Here is a 23,320-nt window from a genome sequence, read left to right as displayed (position 1 = left end):
CCCTATCTGTCCAAACACTTGAGTTCTCAGTCTGAGTCACCTTTGACTCTTCCTTCTCCCTCAATTCCTCGAGTCAGTCATTTGCCAAGTCTTGTTTTTTCTACTTACATTATTTGAAACTATTCTGCAGCCTTCCTGTAGCACATATCCTTCTCTTTCCCCCGTTTCAGTGACCAATGTTCTCTTGTGTTTTGCATCATTGTGTACACATTGTGGCCCTTGGTAGAATCAAAGTCTCTTGAGGGTAGGAACTGTTTAATTTTGTCTTGGCATTCCGAGCACCTAGTGAAGTACCTCACACAGGGATAATAAATGCTTATGCAATGGCCTTTACCAGTGTCTTTCCTCCTTCTTTTAAGGGTGTGAATAATTTTGTACATTACAAGTTTAGCCACCTACCCTCCAAAGAGAGACAGACAATAGTAGAACTGGCCAAGATGTTTCTAAATCGCATCAACTATTGGCACCTGGAGACGCCATCTCAGCGAAGATTACGATCTCCCAACGATGATGTCGCAGGATACAAGGTGAACTACACCAGGTAATTGCATCATGTGCTCTCATCCGGGCATGGAAGTGACTGGGGGTTCTCCAAGCTCATGCTGGTGAAGGTCTTAGAAAAGTGGGCAAGCTGAGGGTAAAGGTCAAACCCTTTGATAGACTGTATGGCCGTCATCTGAGGCTGAATGAGGAGAGCTTTATTCAGCTTGGGCAGCTTTCGGTCACCCTTTCCCAATAGCTTGTGACCTGTGTGGGTGGCGGTCATAACCTGGTGGCTGAAGTCCTGGATCCTTGGATTCTGAATGTAAAATAAAATGTGTGTGTGTGTGTGTGTGTGTGTGTGTGTGTTTTATGTTCTGGATGGTTCAGAGTAGATCATGTCTTTCACAGATCTCTTTTGTTCTGGAAAATGCAACTCTCTATTTAGCTTTATATTTGGCACAGGGAGGGGGACTGAACTCATGTTAGGCCCTTAGAGAGTGTCCTAGGCCTTTGAGAGAAGGACTTTCCCAGGGTCACACAGCCCAGTATGTGTCTGAGAGGATGCTTGAACCCAGATCTGTCTGATTTTAAGGCCATCTTCCTCTCCACTATGCTGTAGTATCTCCTATTTGTGGATATAACTTATACATTTAAGGCATTTTAGGGTCCTCATTGACTTTGCAGTTATTTTGAACTGAACTTTGATATTTCAAAGACTTGTAATTTTGTTATTGTGAGAATTCTCCTCACAAGAGATTATAGCTTCTCTCATACATCATTCATCAACTTTGGTAATATCTTACATTTTTTTACGTTGTGCTCTAAAGTTTACCAAAAGTGCTTTACATCTAATACCTCATCTGCTCTTTAGAGTGGCCCTGTGAGATGAGGTACTATTATTCCCATTTTATAGAAAGAAAAACTGCATAGTAGAGAAGTAAAACTAATAAGTTTCTGAGACAGGATCTGGACTCACTTCTTGACTTCAAGTTTAGCCCTCTGCCCGTGATGCTATTTAGCTGCCTTTGAAGATTGTGGTTAAAACAGCAACAGCAATCCCACAACACACACACACACACACACACACACACACACACACACACACACACACACACACACCTCTTCTGGCCAACCTCATGACAAGATATTTATACTTTGCTGAGCTTAAGTGGGAAACGTGGGCCATCATGGTGCTTATACTTAAAGTTCTTCCAGTTTGCTGTAGGACCTCCACAGGCATTGCCTCTGAAAAGGGAGGCTCACACCTCGCTATGTTGAGGCTTTGGAAGAGGCCTGAAGTGGAAGAACCATAATTGGTGGATGAATACTTTTCTTTTTGACATTTGACCTCAGGAGCAATTGGCCAAACTCTAAAGATCTCACATTGGAGTTGCAAGAAATCCTTTTGTGCTTATTATTATTATTATCATCATTATTACAATATCCAGAGAAGAAACAGTAACAATAGATTCCATTTTAGGGTGCTTTGTAGACATTATTTTGCTTGATTCTTAAAGCCCGTCAGCCAAATTCTGTTTTCCTTGTTGGAAACATGGAACCCAAAGGTTCAAAGGTATAAAGAGAGCAGAGGACATGTTCCAGGTGACTTTACTGGTAAATGGCCAACCTGGGACTCGGGCCTTCTCAGAATCCAGGACCCTTTTCATACTACCATGCTGGAGCATTAGTTTGGTGCCTATCATTTATTTAACATACCTGTTCGACAATGTTTTTCCATAACAAATGATAAAGGAAAAATGCTGTAGTTTGCAATAAGCAAACTAAAATGAGATACTGGTAGTTTCTTATCTGAAATCTCACTAGTTTTTAACAAATGTATGAAATATGAGTAGCAGAGCCCATTAAACTCGAAAGCTCATACTTATTTCAAGGATAAATTCCTAAACAAAATCAAATTCTTTTTTTTCATCATTTGTGTCTGAGTTTCTCTGTAGACATTAACGAAGAATGCTTTTAAAAATAGCATTGCTATTATGGGTAGTAATAAATATGGTGATTAAAAAAAAATCATCCAGATCCAGATATTGTTTTCAGCAGTTCAGGAACTTGCCAGCAAAGCTTTGAGTGTGTATTAGCATCTCTTGCATCTTGCTTCAGCAAGAAAAAGGAGATTTAGATAAGAAGGCCCTGAAGCTTAGGACATTTGCAAAAAATTCAGTGAGTGACTTAAATAGTATTAAATAGTAACCAAAAGAAATCCCATTTCTCTGTTTAACTTGTGGAAGTTAACTGCTAGAAAGGATTTGAGCCAGAAGGTTAAAATGAAAGCTAAGAAAATCATGTTTTGAAATTATCTAATGTAGAGGGCTCTGAAAAAATACACTTGTAACAAGGTGTTAATGCAGTGGAATTGATGAGATGATGGTTTTCTAGTTCACATATATACTTCCTAATTAGGATAGTGATGTAATGGTTTTCTAGTTCACACATGCTCAGTATATTGTAATGATGTAATTATAATAGGGTATTTAAACTGGGGACAAAGTAAGACTCAGGGGGAGACTGGTTTGAGACTGGCAGACTATCAGACTACTGGAAGAAAGTGGGGCAGATTATGACAGACACAGACTGTGTAAGAGTCAATAAAGAGCAGCAGCCACATACATTTGAAACATAGTAGGTCTATTTTTCATTCCCTGTGGCAAAACTTGCCCTTTCATATCTTTTATAAGGCTCAGCTAAATTAATGCTGGGTACCGAAAATCTTGTGGCAGTAGATCAGAATTTTCTAGCTACCTCTAGCTCCCTCCTATAAACCAGACCCTTGAGAGAAGATTGCAAGTAAAGGAAACCTGCTGATTGAAATTCAAGTGGAGCTAGCCAGACACATTCTTAAATCAATTGGATATAATAAGGAATATTAAAGATTAATATTAAGGACATAATATAATATAATAAGGATATAATAAGGAAAGGATCTTAGAGTTTGAGGGGACCTCAATGGCTAGCTAGCTTCACCCATCCTACAACCTGGCCTACCTCTGTGATAGATCACATAAGTGTTCTTCCAGCCTTTGTATAAAGACCTGCAGTGAGAGGGGATACACCTCTTACCTTCTAAAGCAGTCCAGTCCACTTTGGGATTCTATGATTATTAGCTTACTGTTATTATCTTTATATGAGCTATAATTTGCCTCCTGGCCGTTTCTATCCATTTCTTTTAGCTCTTTTAAATTTTCACTTTTCTTTATCTTTTTTTCTAATTCTTTTTTTTTTCTACAGGTGAAATTCTTATCCTTTTTTTGTGTGTGTCATAGGCCATACAGACAGTCTGATCTGTATGGATCACCTATACTACCGATCCCTTCTGAGAATAATGTGTTTAAATGTATATAATAAAACGTAGCATTACAAGGAAATTAATTATATTGAAACATAGTCATCCAAATGCTGGGCCCCAGGTTAAAAAATAATTCCTTCCTCAAGGGCCATGCACAAATCCTACTGCTGAATACTCCTTCATGTATGTCTCCTAAGTTCATATTTACCACTTGCTCCAGAAGTATGCTTTATAGATTCAGGGTTATAAACCAACTCCCCCATTTCACAGATGAGAGAGCTGAGGTCAGGGATTTGTTCAAGATTCTAGAAGTGGTGATTGCCAGACTTGATCTTTTGATCCTAGAGCCAGGATTCTTTCTACCAAATTGAAAGGCTTTTCTTCTCTAGACTACTGCTTGAGGCCTTGACCATTGCTGTTGCCTTCCTGTTGGTGCTCTCCAGTGTGTTCATAGCTTTCCTTGCCAAGCTGAAAAGAGCCAGCACTCAAGGAGGACATGATGTGAGCAGGAGAGAGCAAGTCAGGCCTTCTAGATCCTTAATCCTGGTCAGCCTCAGTCCTTTTGGTTGTCTTGTCACACTGGTGACGCTTGCTAAGATTTTGCTAAGAGGATATAGGTAAGAGAACACTCAGTGTCAAAGTGTCAAAGAAGAAAGACAATGAAAGGGAAGATTAGTGTGGAAACTATGAGACCTGGCAATTGAGTTAGTTTTTCTGGGGCTGATACATTTATCAGTAACAGTGACCTCTTGATACATGTCACAGAGATAGACACATGTCCTCAGTCTTGAGTACCTTCTTGAATTACATACCTAGATTTTTATCATGATATTTAAGCGAAATGTCTATCCCTAAAACAAAAGTTCACTTAAGAAAATATAATTTAAATATTTAATTTTTTTCCAGTGAATAAAAATCTGTGTCTCTCTATCTTACTCACTCACTCACTCATACAAACATAGAAAAGAAGAAAACCCTTGTAACTAATATAAACTGTTGAGCAAAACAAATCCCTACATTAGGGATATCCAAAAAGTAGATCGTACGCTACCCATTGCTTTTTTGTCAGGAGATGGATAGTGTGATTTATCCCTGGTCCTCTGGAATTACAGTTGGTCTTTGTGTTGATCAGAGTTTTCTTGGCTCTCGATCTCATGGTGTTAGTTATTATTCATTTTTCTCAGTGATGTGTAGTTTCTTTGTCATGATTAAAACGTCCAAGAGTTGAAGTTGAGGATCACCCAGAAGGCAGTGGAGTGTTTGAGGCCTACAGTGGACAAGAATAGGTACAATGTGTTGTACTCAAGAAATGACAGAAGCAGGGTAAAGGAACACATTAAATGTTTGATTAAAAAAATGATAAGATCGTGTTATATGGGGAGAGCAGGCTAGGAAGTGGTGGCCAGCCAGCCAGTATGACCCATTGGCATCCTTGTCATGTTGTAAGAAACCCCAGTGTATTGGGTCAATCCCCTGTGGCAAATGTAAGGGAGAAGAAGGGCAAGAATTGCATAGGAAATGCAATAGGAATGGGTGGGCTTTTCTGTAAGAGGAGAAAATCTCCTTGGGGGAAAACCTTAAAGAGATGAAATCACAAGAGCCCAACAATTCTGCAATTTCTTATCTGGAACATGTTCAGCATAGAAATGATGCAGTAGTAGAAACCACAAAGAAAATAAGTGATTTTCAAATGATTCAGTAGCATTAGCAATGAGCAAGGGCAAAGAGGGAAATGGGGCTGTGTCAGGAAACCTCTGTAAATGTAATATTTGGATATAGGAAGAAAACTTCCAAAGGCAGGAAAAAGATGAGAAGTCAAAAATCTGTAAATTCAGAAATTACTTGTGAAGGATTAACCTAAGCAGCTAGGTGACGTAGTGAGGCTTACCTATACTTGGAGCAGGGAAGAGTTGTTCCCATCTTGGCTTGAGCACATGTGACAAAGGGCAAGTCATTTCACCTTTCTCTGCCTCAGTGTCCTCATCTACAAAGGAGGGCATTGAATTGGAAGACCTAAAGCCCCACTCAACTCTATGATCTTGTGTTCTCTTGCATCTATTTTCTCTGTCTTTTAAAAAATTGGATTTGGCCTATGCATTTCTTGTACTTTGACATCATTTTCTTTCGATCACTCCATTTATTTTGGGGGAGCATCTATTGGTGTCAGAATTTGTTTGAGGAAATACCACATGATAAACTAGGAATTCTAAGGATCAGGGAACAAGCCAGGTGTCTTGGACTGAGAAAGCCTCAGTTTCTGAGTTTTGCTCTCTTTTGGATAAGCAATTCCCAATAAGAAATTCAGGACAGTCCGTGGACGATCACGAGGGCCCTTTGGACACTGTGGCCCTAAAGTAGCTACTAACCTTGGACAAATCATCTAAGCACCTCTTAAATGGAAGTCTTTTTTTTTTTTTTTTTTTTTAATTATTTTATTTAAAAAAAAAATAAGAAAAACAGAAAGAATACAAAAAAAAATTTCATCTGCCCAACAGAACATCAGCAGGGAGAATTCAAAATATAAAACATCAAATTATCAGCTCAAGAAAATATATATAGAAGAAATGATATTCATGAATATCCATCTTTACTTCTTTGTAAATTGTTTTTTTATTCTCTGTTGTGTAATTTTTTTGTTTTATTATTTTCTCCTCCTTTCAATTCCCCGATCCCTAATCAGGCTATATTTAAAAAAGGATATATTTATATATTCATATGTAAATATATACATACACATAGATACACATACCCTGTTCCCTCCAACACACACATATCTTTCCCTATCTCTGTTGACTCTTTGCTTTAATTCTGCTCCTTTACTTGCCTTGCTATTAATTAACCTCCTCCCACCCATGGACCCTTCCCTTGTTTTCTTCTCTCACCTTTTGCTTCCCTCACCCCTATTTCCTTATAGATTTTGGAGGGTGCTATAGCCTTTCCCCATGTGAGAAGGTTTTCGGAACTACAAGCCCTCCTCCCCTCTCTAATGCCTCTATGTCTGTCCTTCCTCTGCACCTCATTCATATAACATGATTACTATTAAATGGAAGTCTTAATTCTATCCCCATTTCCTCATCTGTAAAACAAGAGGGTGGAGACGATCTCAGCGAACACTTTCTGCTTTAAGAATCTTTAAGGTGCGTTCAAGATGTAACATTTTGTGTTCAGTCAAAATATAAGAAGATGATTTAAAAATGGAACTGCTGAGCCAGGACAGCCCAGAGAAGCACAGACTGTGGCGCTTGAAATTCTTTCATAGATAAGTGAGCAAATACAAAAGAATGACATTGAAATGTGATCTATATTCCAGGCTTGAAATGAGATGAGATATGATTTTACTTTCTTTTAATAGAATCTGAACAAAAGTGCTTCCTCCTAGGTAACAGCTAGTCTGTAAAGCAGCTTTCTAGTTGTTCATCTCTGTAACTGAAATCATGTATAAACCGCCCCCCTCCCCCCTTCCCATCTTCCTTTTCTTCCTTTCCTTTAAACACTGACCATTTGCATCAGTTACAAGAAGTCAGTGACTCCGGTCCCTCACTCTTATCGACAAGAAATATTGCAGATTTATAAAATCAGATTTATTTGAGAAGTAAAAACACAATCAACTTAGTGTCTATTAAAGAATTCTCCTGTGAAATATGTGGAATATGAGACATTTAGAAATTGGCCATTAACCATCCAGGGCCGTCCTTCATCCCTTTTCCCTTCCAGGCATAACTGCATGACCTACCAAATCTCTTTATGATTTTTTAATGGTAATGTTGATGAACTGTCATCTTTGGCAAGAAGGATATCAATCTTCAGGTCAGAGACAGACATGTAGAGTCTCCTTTAGAGATGGAGCTTCTTCTTAAGACTGAATTTTGTGTTAAGCTTTCAATTTCCAGAAAACTCAACCATGTTTTTTGGTGATTTTTATTTTTTTATTTTTATTTTATTTTATTTTATTTTTCTTTTGAACTGAGGCACTTGGGGTTAAGTGACTTGCCCAGGGTCACACAGCTAGGAAGTGTTAAGTGTCTGAAATCAGATTTGAACTTGGGTTCTCTTGACTTCAGGGCCAGTGCTCTATCCTCTGGGCCATCTAGCTGCCCCATATGTGATTCATTTTTAACCAAGAGTCTCTGAAACAGCCTTTAGAAGGATGGGCCTGCATGAAATAATTTGCTAAAGCAACCACAGGTGATGATGAGCTAAAAGCTAGGTATAACAAGCTCCCACTGCTTTGAGTTCTTAAAGTCTATAATTTTGGATGGCTCAGGAATATGAATATCCAAATGGCCCTTGTCAGAAAAAAGGTTCCCCATCCCTGCTTTAGGACATGATTAGGCCCATAAGACTGGTATTTAACTTACTGCCATAACATTTCTCATGCAATTGGTTTGGAGGTAGATGGGTAGCTAGTATTTCCTTCTCAAAATAATAATTGATTTTTATATAATACACACATTTTCTCATGGAGGCACAGCCATCCTTTGACGTTTGGTTCTCCAAATATTGAATCCAACTTGGAAATGAGAAAACAGGAATTTAGCAAGGTTATGTGACTTGTCCAAGTGGTAGAATTCTCTGAAGTAAGATTGGACTCATCTTTCTTCACAGCATACCCAGCATTCTATGCACAATGCTATACTGTCTTTCAGGTAGTCGTTTTATAAGCTTTTATTAAGCACCTACTATGTGCCAAGTATCATGGATACAAAAGAAAGACAAAAACCAATCCCTGTCCTCAGAGTCTAAGGATCAAACAACTATGACCAACATAGATCTTTTTAGGATAAATTGGAGATAATCAAAGAGAGAAAATATTAATGTGCCAGTACCCAGTGCTGTTGTGTTGTGACTATACATTTTTTTTTCTATAGCATCAATGAATGAATTTGTCTCAATTTTGCCATTATCACTGTTTTCTTCCTCATCTTTCTGCAACACAAACTATTTTCTTTGTTTTGATGATGTAATCCTGAAGTCCCTTCCAGGAAAGGAATTCTAAGTGATGGAGAAGAATGGAGATGTTCGAAATGGAACTTGAGCTTGGGGTATTTCAAAAGTGAGGACTGAATTTTAGGCAGATGAGAAAGTACTGATGAAAGCTTGCCTTTAATTAAGAAAAAAAAGTCAAGGAGGAGAGAATACAGAGGAAGAGGCAGGACTGAGACTGAAGAGAGAGGCCGGACAAGTAAAAGGATAGGTAAATGAGATGAGTAAGTGACCACAGAGACAGAATGATAACAATCACAATCATCAAAATTATTAGCATCACTACATGTCAGAGACTGGCCTTGAACCCAGAACCCAGGTATTTAGACCCCCAAGTCCAGCAGTTCTTATCTCTCTCTCCTGCTTTGAGGCTTTTATTTATTTTTTATTTATTACTTTTTGAGGGGCTTTTATTAACTTCCATTAAAAGGCTCCCAAGTACTATCAGATGCCCATGGCCCAGGCATTCATCATTAGGAGACATTCATCCTAGTGCAATGGAAAGAGCTCTAGATTTGGAATCCTAGTTCTGGGTTCAAATTCTGCCTTTACAACTTAACTACTTATGTGACCATGGTAAGTCAGTTGAGTCTCATTATTAAAATGACGGGGTTGGACTACATGGCACTTAAGGACTTTCTCATCTCTAAATCTTCAATCTTTAAATTTAAAGGCAATATGGGGTTGTATAAAGAAAAGCTAATATGATCCAAAACCTAGAATGACCAGGGAAACTAAAGGTTAGGAAAAATAAAGATCTCATGCATTTCCTATTGAATTTCATTTCTGAAATCCAATGGGCCCTTGGACCTCAGGTTCAGAACACTTAATGAACCATATTATCAAATGGTTCTGGTTTTGTTTGGTTGATTAGTCATGTCTGATTCTTCGTAACTCCATTTGGGATGTTTTGGGCAAAGATTCTAGAGTGGTTTGTTATTTCCTTTTCTAGCTCATTTTACAGGTGTGGAAACTGAGGGAAACAGAGTTAAGTGACTTTCCCAGGGTTTCATAGCTTCTAAGTGTTTGAGGCTGGATTTGAACTCAGATCCTCCTGACTCTAGAGCCAGAGATTTATCCTAAATGTTCTTATACTCATAAAACATGAGGCTAACTAAAGGTGATCACTGCATCCAATCCCACTTTTCTCATTTTGACTGATATTGTTAATTCTCAAGCTTATGACAAAGATAGTATGAGTTTGTCAGGATGTGTGTGTGGGGGGTAAACCCTGGCTGATTATGTCAGGACTGCAGGGTTGACCTGTGGTACGTAGCTCACTAGTTTCTTCTTGTTGCCTCAGGTGGCTGTGCTACTGTCATGTGCCTCAGTTCTGCGACAGTCTCCCTCGGTATGAGACCACTCAGGTGTTCGGGAGAACGCTGCTGCGCTCCGTCTTCACTGTGATGAGACGGCAGCTCCTGGAGCAAGCCCGGCAGGAGAAGGACAAGCTGCCCCTGGAGAAGCGGACGCTCATCCTCACCCATTTCCCAAAGTAAGGGGAAGCTGTTATGGGCTGGAGCTGGCTGGCTAACTGGATGTCTAGGGAGCCCAAACCCAGGAAGGACTGCTCCCTTCCGTTACCCGTTGCTTTGCTCTCCTCCCACTCTCCAGAGTCACTCTGAAATGATAGACCAGACTTAAGGGGTCACAGCTTTGGGTTTTCTGTTTTCTGTTTTCTGAGCCAGTCTCATCCCCAGACATTTAATTATAGGGTCACTTTCTGGAAGCTGGAATCAGCATTTCTTGTGTGCCTCCTATATACCAAGTACTTGTGTAGCTTCCACCTAGGGAGCTGGAATATGGGTATAGGACAAACAGCAGCTGCCAGGAGGGGCAGGGGAAGGCCCTGGTAGCTAGGGGAGGATTTCAGCATTTGAGCTGAATCTGAAAGAAATCCAGAAGGCAGAAGTGGGAGTGAGAGCATTCCAGGCCTGGGGAAGTTGGTGCGATACGGGATGGATCGGCGCCATTCCCTGGGATAATGTTCCCTTTTGGGATAATGTTCCCTTTCAGGATAACTTCCAGCTCTAAATGCGAACTTGTGCGTGTTTCATTGTCTTGTTCTCTGAGCTCAGGAAGGATGGGGCAGGAGCAGTGTTTTCAGTAAGATTGCTTTTGCAATGTCTCTTCTCATTCTACTTACTTTGCTCTGTGTCACTTTAAACAAATCTTCCTGAACATCTTTGGATCTTTCAAATTGGTCATGTCTAAGGGTATAGTAATATAAACTTACCAAAAGTAAATCCGTTAGGCATTGATTAAGCAGTGGCTGTGTGCTAGCTTTCTGATAGGTGCTAGAGATGAAAGACCAAAATGAAATAGGGGCTGCCCTCAACCTGTTTATATTTTCTTCATGACCAAAATCCATACTGCTATTTCCCAATTCTTCTAAGCAGTTTTTTTGGGGGAACTGAGACAGTTAAGATTGCCTAGGGTCACACACTTAAATATTAAGTCCCTCTAAACAGCTTTTCACAGTATTTTGTAATTTCAGTCAGAATTATGGACTTTCTACTGAGGAGGGCTATATCTTGTTTCAGTAATATCCAGAGAGAAACTTGAACTTCTTCCCTGAAAATCCATTTGGCACCTTTTGGATAATGACTAATTATAGTGTTCTGTTGCACCAGCACACGGATCTAGCAGCCCTAAACTGGAGAGCTAAAATTCTAACTTTTTTTGTTTCTGCTTTTATTACTAATTCCAGGGTCAAACTACCTCCCACTTCTTTTAAATCCTTTTTCAATGGGCATGACAACATCGGAACTTGTTAGGGGAATTGAGGTTGACCTGGCAACCTATTCTTATTTACTGATGGTTGTAGTGTGGGTGTATGCTCAGAACACACTAGAAGAGGAGAGATGCTTCCATTCCAACGGATAATGAAATCATTATCCTTGGCTCTTCTTTCATTAGTTGTCATTTTTCCTCTTTCTAGGTTTTTTTTTTTTTTAACATAAAATTTTATTTTTATTGCAGACTTAGAAGTCAAAAAACCCCCAGTATTCCATTTCTTTTATTCTTTCCTCCCTCCCTTTCTTCCTTTTTCTGGGGAGGCAATTAGGCTTAAGTAGTATGCCCAGGGTCATACAATTAGTAAACGTCTGAGGCCATATTTGAATCTGGATCCTCCTGACTCTAGGATTGGTGAAAACCCCAATATTTTGAAGAATAACAAGAAAAACACTGAACTTCTGTGACAGCTTATTTTTAAAGAACATGACAGATGTGTATATGTGTGTGTGTGTGTATATATGTGGACATAAATACATGTGCTAGTTGTTTTGAAAGAATAATACACAATGCATACACACATATATAAATGTGTATATGCACACAAATACAAGGGTGTGTATATATATATATATATATATATATATATATATATACACACACATACATACATATATGTGCACATAGATACACATACCACACATACACATGTGAATAATAATATTTGTGTCCCTTTTATTTGTCCTTTTTTTGCTTTGTATATTTTAAACAATTGTTTTCATAATACTCTTGAGTCTCTATCACTCCTGACTTCTATCCCCCATCAGCCCTGAAGTCAAAGCCCTCTCTTGTAGCAAATCTGCATAACTACAAATAATTGCCAACAAGTACAAATATGTGTAATCTAACAATCATCACGTTGTCTGTTTGACAATGTGTATCCAGTTCTGCACTTTAATTCTCCCATCAAGAGGTAGGAGCTATGTTACAACATCAGTTTAATTCTTTCTTTAATTCTTTAATTAATAATAGTTTAATTTAATTTAATTAGTCCTTTAATTTGTCTTTCTTCCCTTTGACTTTTATTTTCAAGACACTTAATAGAAATTTATTTTTTATCCCTCACAACTCTCCATCTTGGGAAAAATGGAAAGAAAAACAAAATCCTTGTAATAAATTTGCCTCGTTGACCAAATTCCCTTGTTGAACATTCAAGAAATAGTTCTTAAAAAAAACAAAATAAAAAAACAACTTTCTTATTCCTTGAGAATGTCCTTATATAATGAATTTCCAAAGAGATTTTAAAGGTATTAGAAAAGAGGAAGAAACAAAAATACATATAATAAAAATATGGGCTTTGGGCTTCCCCTGGCCTTCCAGGTAAGCAAGCTTTTGTGTCTTATGGTGGGGAGAAGGGGGAAACTCCATCCAGAATGCTTATGTTGCTGGATCTGATTCAGCATGTTAATTTCCCTAAATTTCTTCCATCTTGCAGCCCCTCCTTTATCCCTTGCCTAGAACTTGCTTCCACTGTAGGAGTCATGCTTGTTGCTGTTGTTGTTCAGTTTCTAGAGTAGTTTGTCACTCCAGCTCAGTTTATAGTTGAGACAAACAAGGTTATGTGACTTGCCCAGGATGACAAAGCTAGTAAGTGGCTGAAGCTGAATTTGAATTCAGGTAGATGAATCTTCCTGGCTCCAGGTCTAGTGCCATCTAGCTGTCCTAGCATGAGTTGGGTGATGACTCAATAGGATTAAGTTGGTTTCTCCTACAGGTGAGCTAAATTTGGGTATTATTTCACTAATCAGTCCTTCTCCAGCTTCCTCTCAAAAGAGGCTGTAGTCTGTCAGCCTACCTTGTTTTCACTTGCCAGTTTCAGAGCTTAGAAGGAGAATCTGCCCCCATTCCTAATAAGGTAGATTGTTTTTAATGACAGTAATAATGTAGTTTTAAAAAAGTAGTTTACTTTGTTTCAGAATCCTCAAATTCCAGGTCTGCTGTTTAGTAGCTGTTGGGATCTTGGGCAAATCTTTCTCAGCCTCAGTTTCATCACCTGTAAAATGGTCTAATAGTGCTTGTATTCCCTATGTGTTGCAGGGACCGAATGAGAGGCCATAATTTTTTGTACCAAATAGGTTTAGTCCAGAAGCAAAGGTGTGAAAACGTATGGAACAATTTTTATTTGTTGATAGGAAAAGTTTCTTGGAAAAGATGGAGACTTCTATGAGCATGTGACTCTGTGTGTGTGTGTGTGTGTGTGTGTGTGTTGTGTGTGTGTGTGTGTGTGTGTGTATATATATATATATATATATATATATATATATATATATATAAATATAAATTCACATACACACATACATACACATCAGTAAAACTTTGTAAAAATCAGCCTGATAGATCTTAAACATGAGATCATGGAGAAACTTGAATTAGGAGTTTGAAAGCAAATACAGCTGTAAGGCCATTGAGTGAAACTGATTTGTTAATACACCTCAATAAAATTGATAGCAAAATCATGCTGGCCAGTGTCTGGGGTTCTCAGTCATGGTCTGTGAGTCACTAGGAGATTTGGGAAGGGCTTCTTGTTACCATAAATCGACAAGTAACCCTGGTTGACAGTCATTGCCTCACATTATAAGCAACATCTGGAAGCCGTAATCCCTTGGGATGGGATGAACATTTTTTTTTTTTTTTTGTAGTTTTTTTTTGTTAGCTTTTGTTTTCACATTGCCTAAATTTCTCCCTAAATTACTTCCTCATGCACATTTCTAAAGATCCATTCCACACAACAATTTTTTAAAAAAAGAACAAAGAAAAAATAAATAAGATAAATTGATCAACAAGTTGAAAAATCTTGACAGGATTTCTCCTCTTTGGACAGAGTTTGGGGGTGGGCCATCTTACATTTTTTCTTTAGGGCTGAGCTTGTTCACAGTGTTCAGTTTTTACTATTTACTGATTGATTTACGTTGTTGAAATGATTATGTACATTGTTGAAATCATTGTGTATATTATTTTCTTGTCTCTACTGACTTTAGTTCATGTAATTCTTTACATGGTTCTCGGTATTTATCATGTCTATCATTTCTTCCAGCTCAGTAATATTCCATTACGTTGTGTGTTAGAGTTTATTTAACCGTTCTCCAGATATCTACTTTGTTTCCAGTTCTTTACTATCAGAATTTGCTGCTGTATAGATGATGTATATGGACCCTTTCTTTTTGTCTATTACCTCTTTTGGGGGCCTTATGCCTATTAATGGAATCCCAGGATCAATGGGTATTGGAATTTTATTTATTTTAATTGCATAATTCCAAATTACTTTCTAGAATAATTATATCCATTTCCAGTTTCACCAACAATGTCTATGTTTCTACAACTCTTCCAAAATAGATGGAAGAGTTTTCATTGTTTAAAAAAATTAAATGTATTTAGCATTTTATATTGTCCCCCAGTGAAAATTTTTTTTCAGTTCCAAATTCTCTTCTTTTCTCTATCCCCTCCCCATTGAGAAAGCAAATAATTCTGTATGGGTTAAATATATATAAATATATATATATAATTATACAAAATATTCCCATAGTTATCATATTGTGAAAGAAATGGAGACCAAAAAAATTTTAAAAAGCCCTTAAGAAAAAGAAAGGTTTTTTAATATTTAGACACCATCAGCTTTTTTCTCTGGATATGGATAGCATTTTCAAGTCCTTCAGAGTTGTCTTAGATCATTCATAGCTGAGATTCTCATCTTTTGTCATCTTAAAGCAATTATATTTCATCATCTATTCTCCTGGACTATAGTTCATCATTATTATACAATCAGAGTTGAAATGCCTTTCAGCATTATTTAATTTATACTATTATTGTAGGACACACACACACACACACACACACACACACACGCATGTATTCTTAGTTCTGTTGTTGTATCAATTGATACAACCTTTCTAGTGCTCCTCAGAATTCTCTGTCTTCATCATTCCTTTTAGAGCTTTAATATCTACTACAGGTACATACCATAATTTGTTCTTTCCCTAAACAAAAGGACACCCACTTTGTTTCTAGGTTTCTTTTACTATAAAGAGATTGAAACAACTTGAACTATTTTACCTGCCATTATCTTAATATTGTTTTGCTATTTTTAAAGGTGTTTGATTAATCTTGAAGAAATTAATCCTTAATATTCTTTTTTTTTTTTTAATGTGTGTGTGTGTGTGTGTGTGTGTGTGTGTGTGTGTGTGTGTGTGTGTGTGTGTGTGTGTATGTAGGTTTCTTTCCATGTTAGAAGAAGAAGTCTATAGCCAGAGTTCGCCTATCTGGGATCCAGACTTTCTGGCTGCCTCTTCTCATGCTGGTCAGCTAGGAATCCAAACAGGTAATGTGCATCTAGTATAGAATGGAGGCGCACAAGAGAGAATAGGGCTGTGTCATTTGTCACCATTAAGTGTATGTTGATTTGTGTCATTCATCTGGAAATTGAAGACCGAAAGTGTCTTCAAAGAATAAAGTGAACTCCATCATCCATCAGCGAATAAGGTGTGAATAAAAACCATGTAAGTGCAGAAATATTGGTTCTAAAGGCTTGAACATATCCTAATCGAAGTCTTTGGTCATATCCTCAAAGAGTCTCTCATGCTCAGACAGGCCACACAGGAAACAGGCATTCTCATGGAGTTTTTTTTTTCCTCCCCCAAAGTGGCAGACATTTTTTTCCCCTTGCTTCCAACATCTTCTTCCCTTGACTCTGCAATAGTAAAACAGTCCTCTTAATAAAAATTCATAGTCAAGGAAACAAATTTCCATGTTGGCCAGGTCTACAACTATATGTTCATTTCAGTTTATTCAGTCTGATACTTCTCTGATAGAAGTGGGGACCATTCTTCCTTATTGGCTTCCTAGAATCATGATGCATTTTTGAATCAGTCTGAGTTCTTAAGTATTTCCAAGTTCCTTTTTACTTGAAAGAGCAGTATATTTGGAGCCAGGAAGAGCTGTTCAAATCCAACCTTAGACACTTACTGGCCTTGTGAAATCAGTTAACCACTGTCTGCCTCAGTTTCCTTTGTAAGAATAATAATAGTACTTATTACTCAGTGCCATATGACATAGTACTTGTAAAGTACTTTGCAGACCTATATAAAGCACTATATAAATGAGAGCTGCTAATGTTTTTTTTTAAATTAAGAATAGTTTTTTTATTTTTCAAAATACAAAAATAATTTTCGATATCCTCCCTTGTAAAATCTTGTGCTCCAAATTTTTCTCCCTCCCTCACCACCTCTCCCCTTCTGTAGACAGCAAGTAATTCAATATAGGTTAAACATGTGCAGTTCTTCTAAACATATTTCCACAAGAAAAATCAATCAAAAGGGAAAAGAAACAAAAAAGAAAAAAATAATCAAGCAAACAAGAAAAAGTGAAAATACTAGGTTGCAATCCACATTCAGTCCTCATAGTCCTGAGAGCTCTTATCGGCATGGAAGCCACTTTGTGGATCTAAGATGTTCATTGTCCTGAATATTAGCAGAATTATAAGTCTCAGGATATGATCAGTAGCTAGGTCCCTTAGGCCTTTGTTCTGTAGTTGGCTTTGGTATCATATCCTCCAATATTGGGGCCCTTTTCTGGTTATTTATGAAAGGAAAATGGGGATGTATTCATTGTTACTTGTATGATTTTGACTATGTCACTAAGCTAATCTGGTCCTTGGTTTCCTCATGAAACAGTGAACTTTAACACCCTGCCAGGTTCAAGTCTTTTGAAATTTGGGATCTTTATTCCCTCTCTCAGTGATAGAGCTTATAGCATTAGTCCTTGTTTGTTCTAACAAAAGATAAGTAAGAAAATCTCACTTAACTAGGCTAGGGTATTTTAACTAAATGAAGAAAGACTTTTTGGTTCCTATTCCTTTGGATCACATCCATTACAATTACTTAGTGTTTCCAGTGTTCCTCAGCACATTTTTTTTTTCCCCTTAGAATTTGGAATGTGATTTAGTGTTTCTTTCTGAATTAGGACTTTTGCCCCAGTACATAGTAGGTATTTCACATAATTAAGTGACCTTCCATGGACTGAGAGATTTATTAGTAGCAATGTTCCAGGGGCTGTTGGAGCCCAAGTTCTCTGGCTATGACACCATAGACCCAGGAGGAGTAGATTTGGAGTTGGGCTGTGAAAACACTGATCCTAGGCTATGCTGGGCAGGATTTTTACTAAATCTATATTAGCTTATTATAGGACTTATTTTCTTATTATCCAAATAATTGCGTTTTCAAACTAGCTGGTTAATTTAGATTTTCCTGGAAAGAAATCATCCTACTTTGTTTTCTAGTATGTTTAATGCTGACCAAACACTATATATACATTATATAAATTGAGTATCATAACAGCCCTGAGGGATGGGTTTTATTCTCATCTTCCCTTTTCAGAGGAGAAGGCTAAAAGACTCATTGGGGTGAGGGGGAGTTATTAGGCACCTTAGTCAAAGGCACATAAGTGAACAAGTGCCCGAGTCATGATTTGAACCTGGGTCTTCTGTGCTTCACCAAAAAAAGAAAGAGGAAGTAGGGATAGAGTTGGTTTGTTTTTTGAATTTTTTTTTTTTTTTTTTGAAAGAGCTAAGTTAGAAATGGAATGCTGAGCTGAACTCACAAAAAAAATGTGGCAAAGCCCACATTGTTCCCCATGGACTTTAGGAATTCCACTTCTCAGTATCCCAGCTGCCCCGGCTGCATTATAATTTTAATAACAAACTTTCCTCCCTACTTTGTAGCACCTATTTCTGTGTTTTCAGATAAATGTTCAAAAAAAGATGGATTCTGTGAGATTTCCCCCTAAGAGAGGGAGCACTAGACCCAGAAAAAGTATGTTTGTGTCGGGGTATCAAGGTTAGGCCCCACTCTGCCATTGACTCAATGTTTGTCCCTTAATTCATCTAACCTCTGGGAACCTCAATTCCTTTCTCTATCAATGAGGGGAATGGCCTGGAGGATCACTAAGGATTCCGTCTAACTCTCAGGTTCAAAGGTAAAAATATCTGTCTTGATTTTGGCCCTGTAATTACTAGGTGAGTGCATGTTGTTACATAAGATCTCTCCAAAGTTTAAAGCTAGATCTTTATTATGCTTTTCTAGCTGGCAGCATAAACCCAGTTCAGTCTCTACAATTCCTGCAGACTTTTGCCCAGATCATAATCTGGGGCAGCCACTTACAGTCACATATTCTCTACCTTCCCCGTCCCTCCTTCTTTGGATAAGGCCGCAGAGAAGATTGGAACCCTCAGTAGCTCATTGTGAGTTATGGGATCTTAGAATTATGTGCTTAGAGCTGGAAGTTCCTTTCCTGGCCATCTGGTCTAAGTGGGGATGGGATATTTTAAAGTCTCCTTTTTTATGCTAGATTAAAAAATCAACTGGACTATACAGAAGTAAAACCCCACAATATCCTTTACTGCTGATTTAAGACTCTTGAAAGAAGTGTTTGTCCACAGTGCCAAGTAAATAGTCATATTTGTTTGGGAACAGAACCAACTTTTATGCTTTGGGGAAATCACTTTTTGGGCAACTTGAGGCCTTTAAAAAAACACTTCCACAAAGAATCCCCATAGAATTGACCCAAAGGGCCTCATTTGGCATGGTTCTTCCTTCTCCCCGAAAAAGTAAATAGAAAATGATGGAGAATGGCATGAGGTGGACTCTTATTCCTTCAGGTCGAGAAATAAAATCCAGTGTCACTAAACATCCGAGTTATCCTCACATTCCTGCCAATGGGTCTTTCGTAAGGGCATGTTAGTTCATTTTGGATGTTTTTCTGTTGGTCAGTAAGCATTTATTAAACACCTACCAAGTTAGAGTGCTAAGTAAGCACTCCAATTCTGATCCCATGTGGGGTCAAGGTCAGAAGGGTTGGAATCCTGGATCTGACACCTATGACTTCACATGTGTGACTTTGGGTAAGTCACGGATAACCGTGGAGTCTTATTTTCTACATCTGTCAAATGAAAGGGGTTGAACTTTGGATGGGAGGTAGCTTCCAGCTCTTATCTTTGAGATGTATACCCCAAACCAACCTATTTTTTGATAGCTGTTGTCTGGAGATGGTTGGAAGGATAGAATCTTAACCCGGGACTTTTAAGTAGAAAGCATCTTCTGATTTTAATCTTCATTTAGTGTCACTATCATTAAAGTTATTAAAAGCAACTGGGAACATGGTGTTAAGATTTGGAATCAGGAACACCTAGTTCAGATTCTGCCTCATGTTGAATTCTGTGAATTAATATTATAGCCTCATACAGACTTAATTTCCTTACCAATTAAATGGGAATAATAAAATAATAGCCCCAATCTCCCAGAGTCATTGTGAAGATTATAAATGGGAAGGCCTTTGAAAACCTAAATTACTATATAGCTGCTAGTTATTAATAGCATCATGATCATCATCATCCGACTAGACTAGAGGAGTAGGGGCATAGCCCAGTCGTTGAGAACAGAGGATAAACAATGAACTATGAGGAGAAGTTGCTGCCCCACTAGGGGCTTAACTGACTAGCTACAGTTGGGCAGTATAGCTTCTTCTCCCTCCCTCCTTCCCTTCTTTCTTTCCTCTCTTCCTTTCTCCTTCCCTTCCTCCCTTCTTCCTTGCTTCTCTCCTTTCCTTCCTTCTGTTTCTCTTTTTCCACATAGGGAATCATACCTTTACATGTAGATGTTCTGTCGAAAGGAACATAAATTTTCATCACTAAAACCTAGAAAGATATCTAGGGGTTTATGAGCTAGGTGTTTTATTAATAAGTTTCAAAGATAACAAACAGTGATATATGAATATTATATATATGTGTGTATGTATATAAGTATAAATGTCAATGTATGTGTATTATGCATACGTGTGTGTGTGTGCACGCACTAAAGAGGTAGGTAGGTGACACAGTGGATAGAGCATCAGCTCTGGAGTCAAGAGGACCTGACTTCACATTGGCCTCTGATACTTACTAGTGACCCTGGAAAAGTCACTTCATTCCAATCACCTCCAAAGGAAAAAAAGAAAGAAGCCCATGAAACTAGTGTGCCTCTGAAAATAGTGACTTCAGTTAATGTCTCACTTGACCCTTTTCTTTTCTGTTGCAGTCATCAATCCCCCTCCTGTGGCTAGGACTGTGTCATACAACGGGAGCCCTTCCTCTCTGGAGCAGCCCATTGGAGGAAGCTTGAGTCCTGTCTGTAAAGTCTCTTCTGGACTGGAAGGGAATCGAGGTAATCCAGAAGAGGGAGAGAACTGATTTATTCTGGAGTAGGACTTCCTTATCACTTAGATGACCTTCTACTACTTTGGTCTTTTAAATATGATTCTCATCAGTATAAAGCATGACATTCTGTGACTCCAACCCCTGACAGAACAACACTTTTTCTAGGGCTAAAAGGAAAATGGCCCTTTTAGTCAAGGGGGTTGTACAGTGGGGGAAATGAAAAAGGCTTGAACATGGCTAAGCATGGCTGCGGTGTCTGGGCTGGGAGGCAGAGGATTGAGCTTCATCTCTCAGTTTTGGGATTCAGCACAAAACACCTTCATTTCTTGGCTTCCTTATCTCATCTCTAAGGTGCAAGTGCCGGACTTTCTAAGAGTTCCTCCAGAGCTAAATCTTGGGATCCTATAGATTTCTTCTTGTAGTTGTTGTTCAGTTGTTTTCACTTGTATCTCTCCCTATGACCCCATTTTGGATTTTACTTGGCAGAGATATTGGAGTGGTTTGCCCTTTCTTTAGCTCATTTTACATATGAGGAAACTGAGGCAGGTAGGGTGAAGTGACTTGCCCAGGATCACATTGTTAGTATCCCATACCAGGTTTGAATTCAGATCTTCCTAACTCCAGAAGCACCTACTGTGTGCAGAACCCTGTTTAATAAGGAAGGTAGAATACAAAGGTACAGGTGCTGTCACTGTTCCCCTTAAGGAACTAGCAAATCAAGTAGGGGAGAGAAACTGTGCACGTCAGTCTAATGTAAAGTAGAATTCAATAAGTGCCTAAGAAATATTTGAGGAGGGGGCAAGTTTGGAGGAAAGAGAGAAGATGGGGGAAATCTCTTCTGTGGCTGGAAGTACTGTTTGAGTTAGGCCTTGAATGTAGGCATAGGGGATGTGAGGTGGAGAATGGGGAAATAACAAAATAAGCCACTTATCCTGAAGAACGAGAGCTGTGGCAGTGAGAATGGTGAGCAGCCCAGCTTGATTAGACAGTGGGGTGTTTTTGCTTACTTAGGAAAAGGAAACATCCGTAATCAAGCTGCAGCGAGTCTGGTGCTGATCAGTGGAAGGAAGAGATCTTCTTCATGGGGACAGGTAGCAGGGGATGAGGAAGCTGGTAGTGGCAGGAAGAAATTCCCTTCATCTGGGAAGCCTTTAGCTCCAAAGTTCAAGCAGACTTTTCATGCCTTGCTTTCAGAAGCTTCAGCGTCTCACTGAGATCTTTATGTTAAGAGAAAGACTCTCCCATTGGGTATTTCAAGTCCTTCAGTCTGTGTCCATCACGTGTCTCCAGGCTGATCTTGCCCCTCCCTCTCACACCATCCACCTTGTGGCCAGACTGGCTAGATCCCACATCTCCCATTCCGGGGGACGCTTTGGTTCCTTCAAGCTCAAGGACCACCTGAGCACTCCAGCTGCTAGTTCTTTCACACTCACCCCCAAGTTTTACACATTTTGGAGCGTTTTGTTCCCCTCTCCCAACAAATCGTAAGCTCTTTGAGGGCAGGAGCTTAAGTAAAGTAAAGGCTTGGTTCATTAGAACTTAACATCATAGCAAAAGAAATGTTTTCAGGTCACAAGATGCTTTATTTTGGCTTAACTTGTGAACTAGAGTAAGATTAGAATACTCCTGGGAAGGAATTTAGTGTTTAGTGAAGGAATCCTGGCAGACAAACGAGTGCCTCATCTAATCTTTATTCCTTATCCTGACATTTCACGCCCCACATTTGATGATGGTATCAGCAGCAGCTTTTCTTTCCTTTTTCCCTATCCCAGACCCTTATTTTCCTTATAGCCTTTTGCCTGGAACGAGTGAATTGCTCCATGTTTGCTATTCTAAAGGCCTGGGTCTGTGTGGCAGGAAGGCTCTGTGTCTATGCCCAAACAGCTTCAACAGGTTGGCAGGGCTGTTCCCTGACTCCTTGACTGAGCTTTGTAAACTGAGCTGGAGGAGGACTTCTTCTGCTTAACTGCTTCTGACAGCGAAGGATGTTTAGTGCTGTTCTGTTTTTTCTTAAAAAAGAAAGTTAATCATCAATAAATGTAAAGCATTTAACATATGAAGAACAAAAAAGAGGATTGCCAACAATACTTCGATTTTATATATATACATATGTAATTTTATAAAGTATTAATAAAATTGCCTGCTAGTTTGTAGTAATTTATGAATTCTGAATTTATTTTTAAAAAAAGTTTTCTTAATCTTCTTCCCTCCTCTTTTTCTTTCTCCTTCTTCCTTCCCTTTCTATTTTCTTCCTTCTTCCCTTCTCCTCCAAATACTGATGGATTTCATTTTTTTCCCAATTAACAAAAATCTTTGTTCCCCTCCTATCATTTTCCTTCCTTCATGGAGTTGAGGGGAGTTAGAAGAATCCCTTAAGACAAATGTGCATAGTCAGGCATATATGTTAAGTTTTAGTCTTCACCCTGAGTCCATCACCTCTCTTTCAGAAGATGGAGGTATTTTATATATATATTTAATATATTTTATAAATATATATATATATTTAATATTTTTCTCCAGTTACATTCAAAACAATTTTTTTCCCCATTTGTTTTCAAGATTCTAGATTCTTTCCC

At 38.4% G+C, this 23,320-nt stretch overlaps 1 protein-coding gene across 1 annotated transcript in view; it reads left to right on the top strand.

Moving 5' to 3' along the window:
• The window catches only part of KAT2B (lysine acetyltransferase 2B), a 105,648-nt gene that overhangs the window by 56,092 nt on the left and 26,236 nt on the right, over positions 1–23,320 (top strand). The window contains exons 7-10 of the mRNA XM_074269524.1: positions 360–541; positions 10,071–10,262; positions 15,772–15,878; positions 20,626–20,751. Coding sequence (XP_074125625.1) covers positions 360–541; positions 10,071–10,262; positions 15,772–15,878; positions 20,626–20,751 — 607 coding nt within the window. The remainder of the gene's footprint in view (positions 1–359; positions 542–10,070; positions 10,263–15,771; positions 15,879–20,625; positions 20,752–23,320) is intronic.

The sequence above is a fragment of the Sminthopsis crassicaudata genome, chromosome 5 (assembly GCF_048593235.1).
Source record: "Sminthopsis crassicaudata isolate SCR6 chromosome 5, ASM4859323v1, whole genome shotgun sequence".
Taxonomy (NCBI): Eukaryota; Metazoa; Chordata; class Mammalia; order Dasyuromorphia; family Dasyuridae; genus Sminthopsis; species Sminthopsis crassicaudata.
This window is presented reverse-complemented; position numbering and strand designations above follow the sequence as displayed.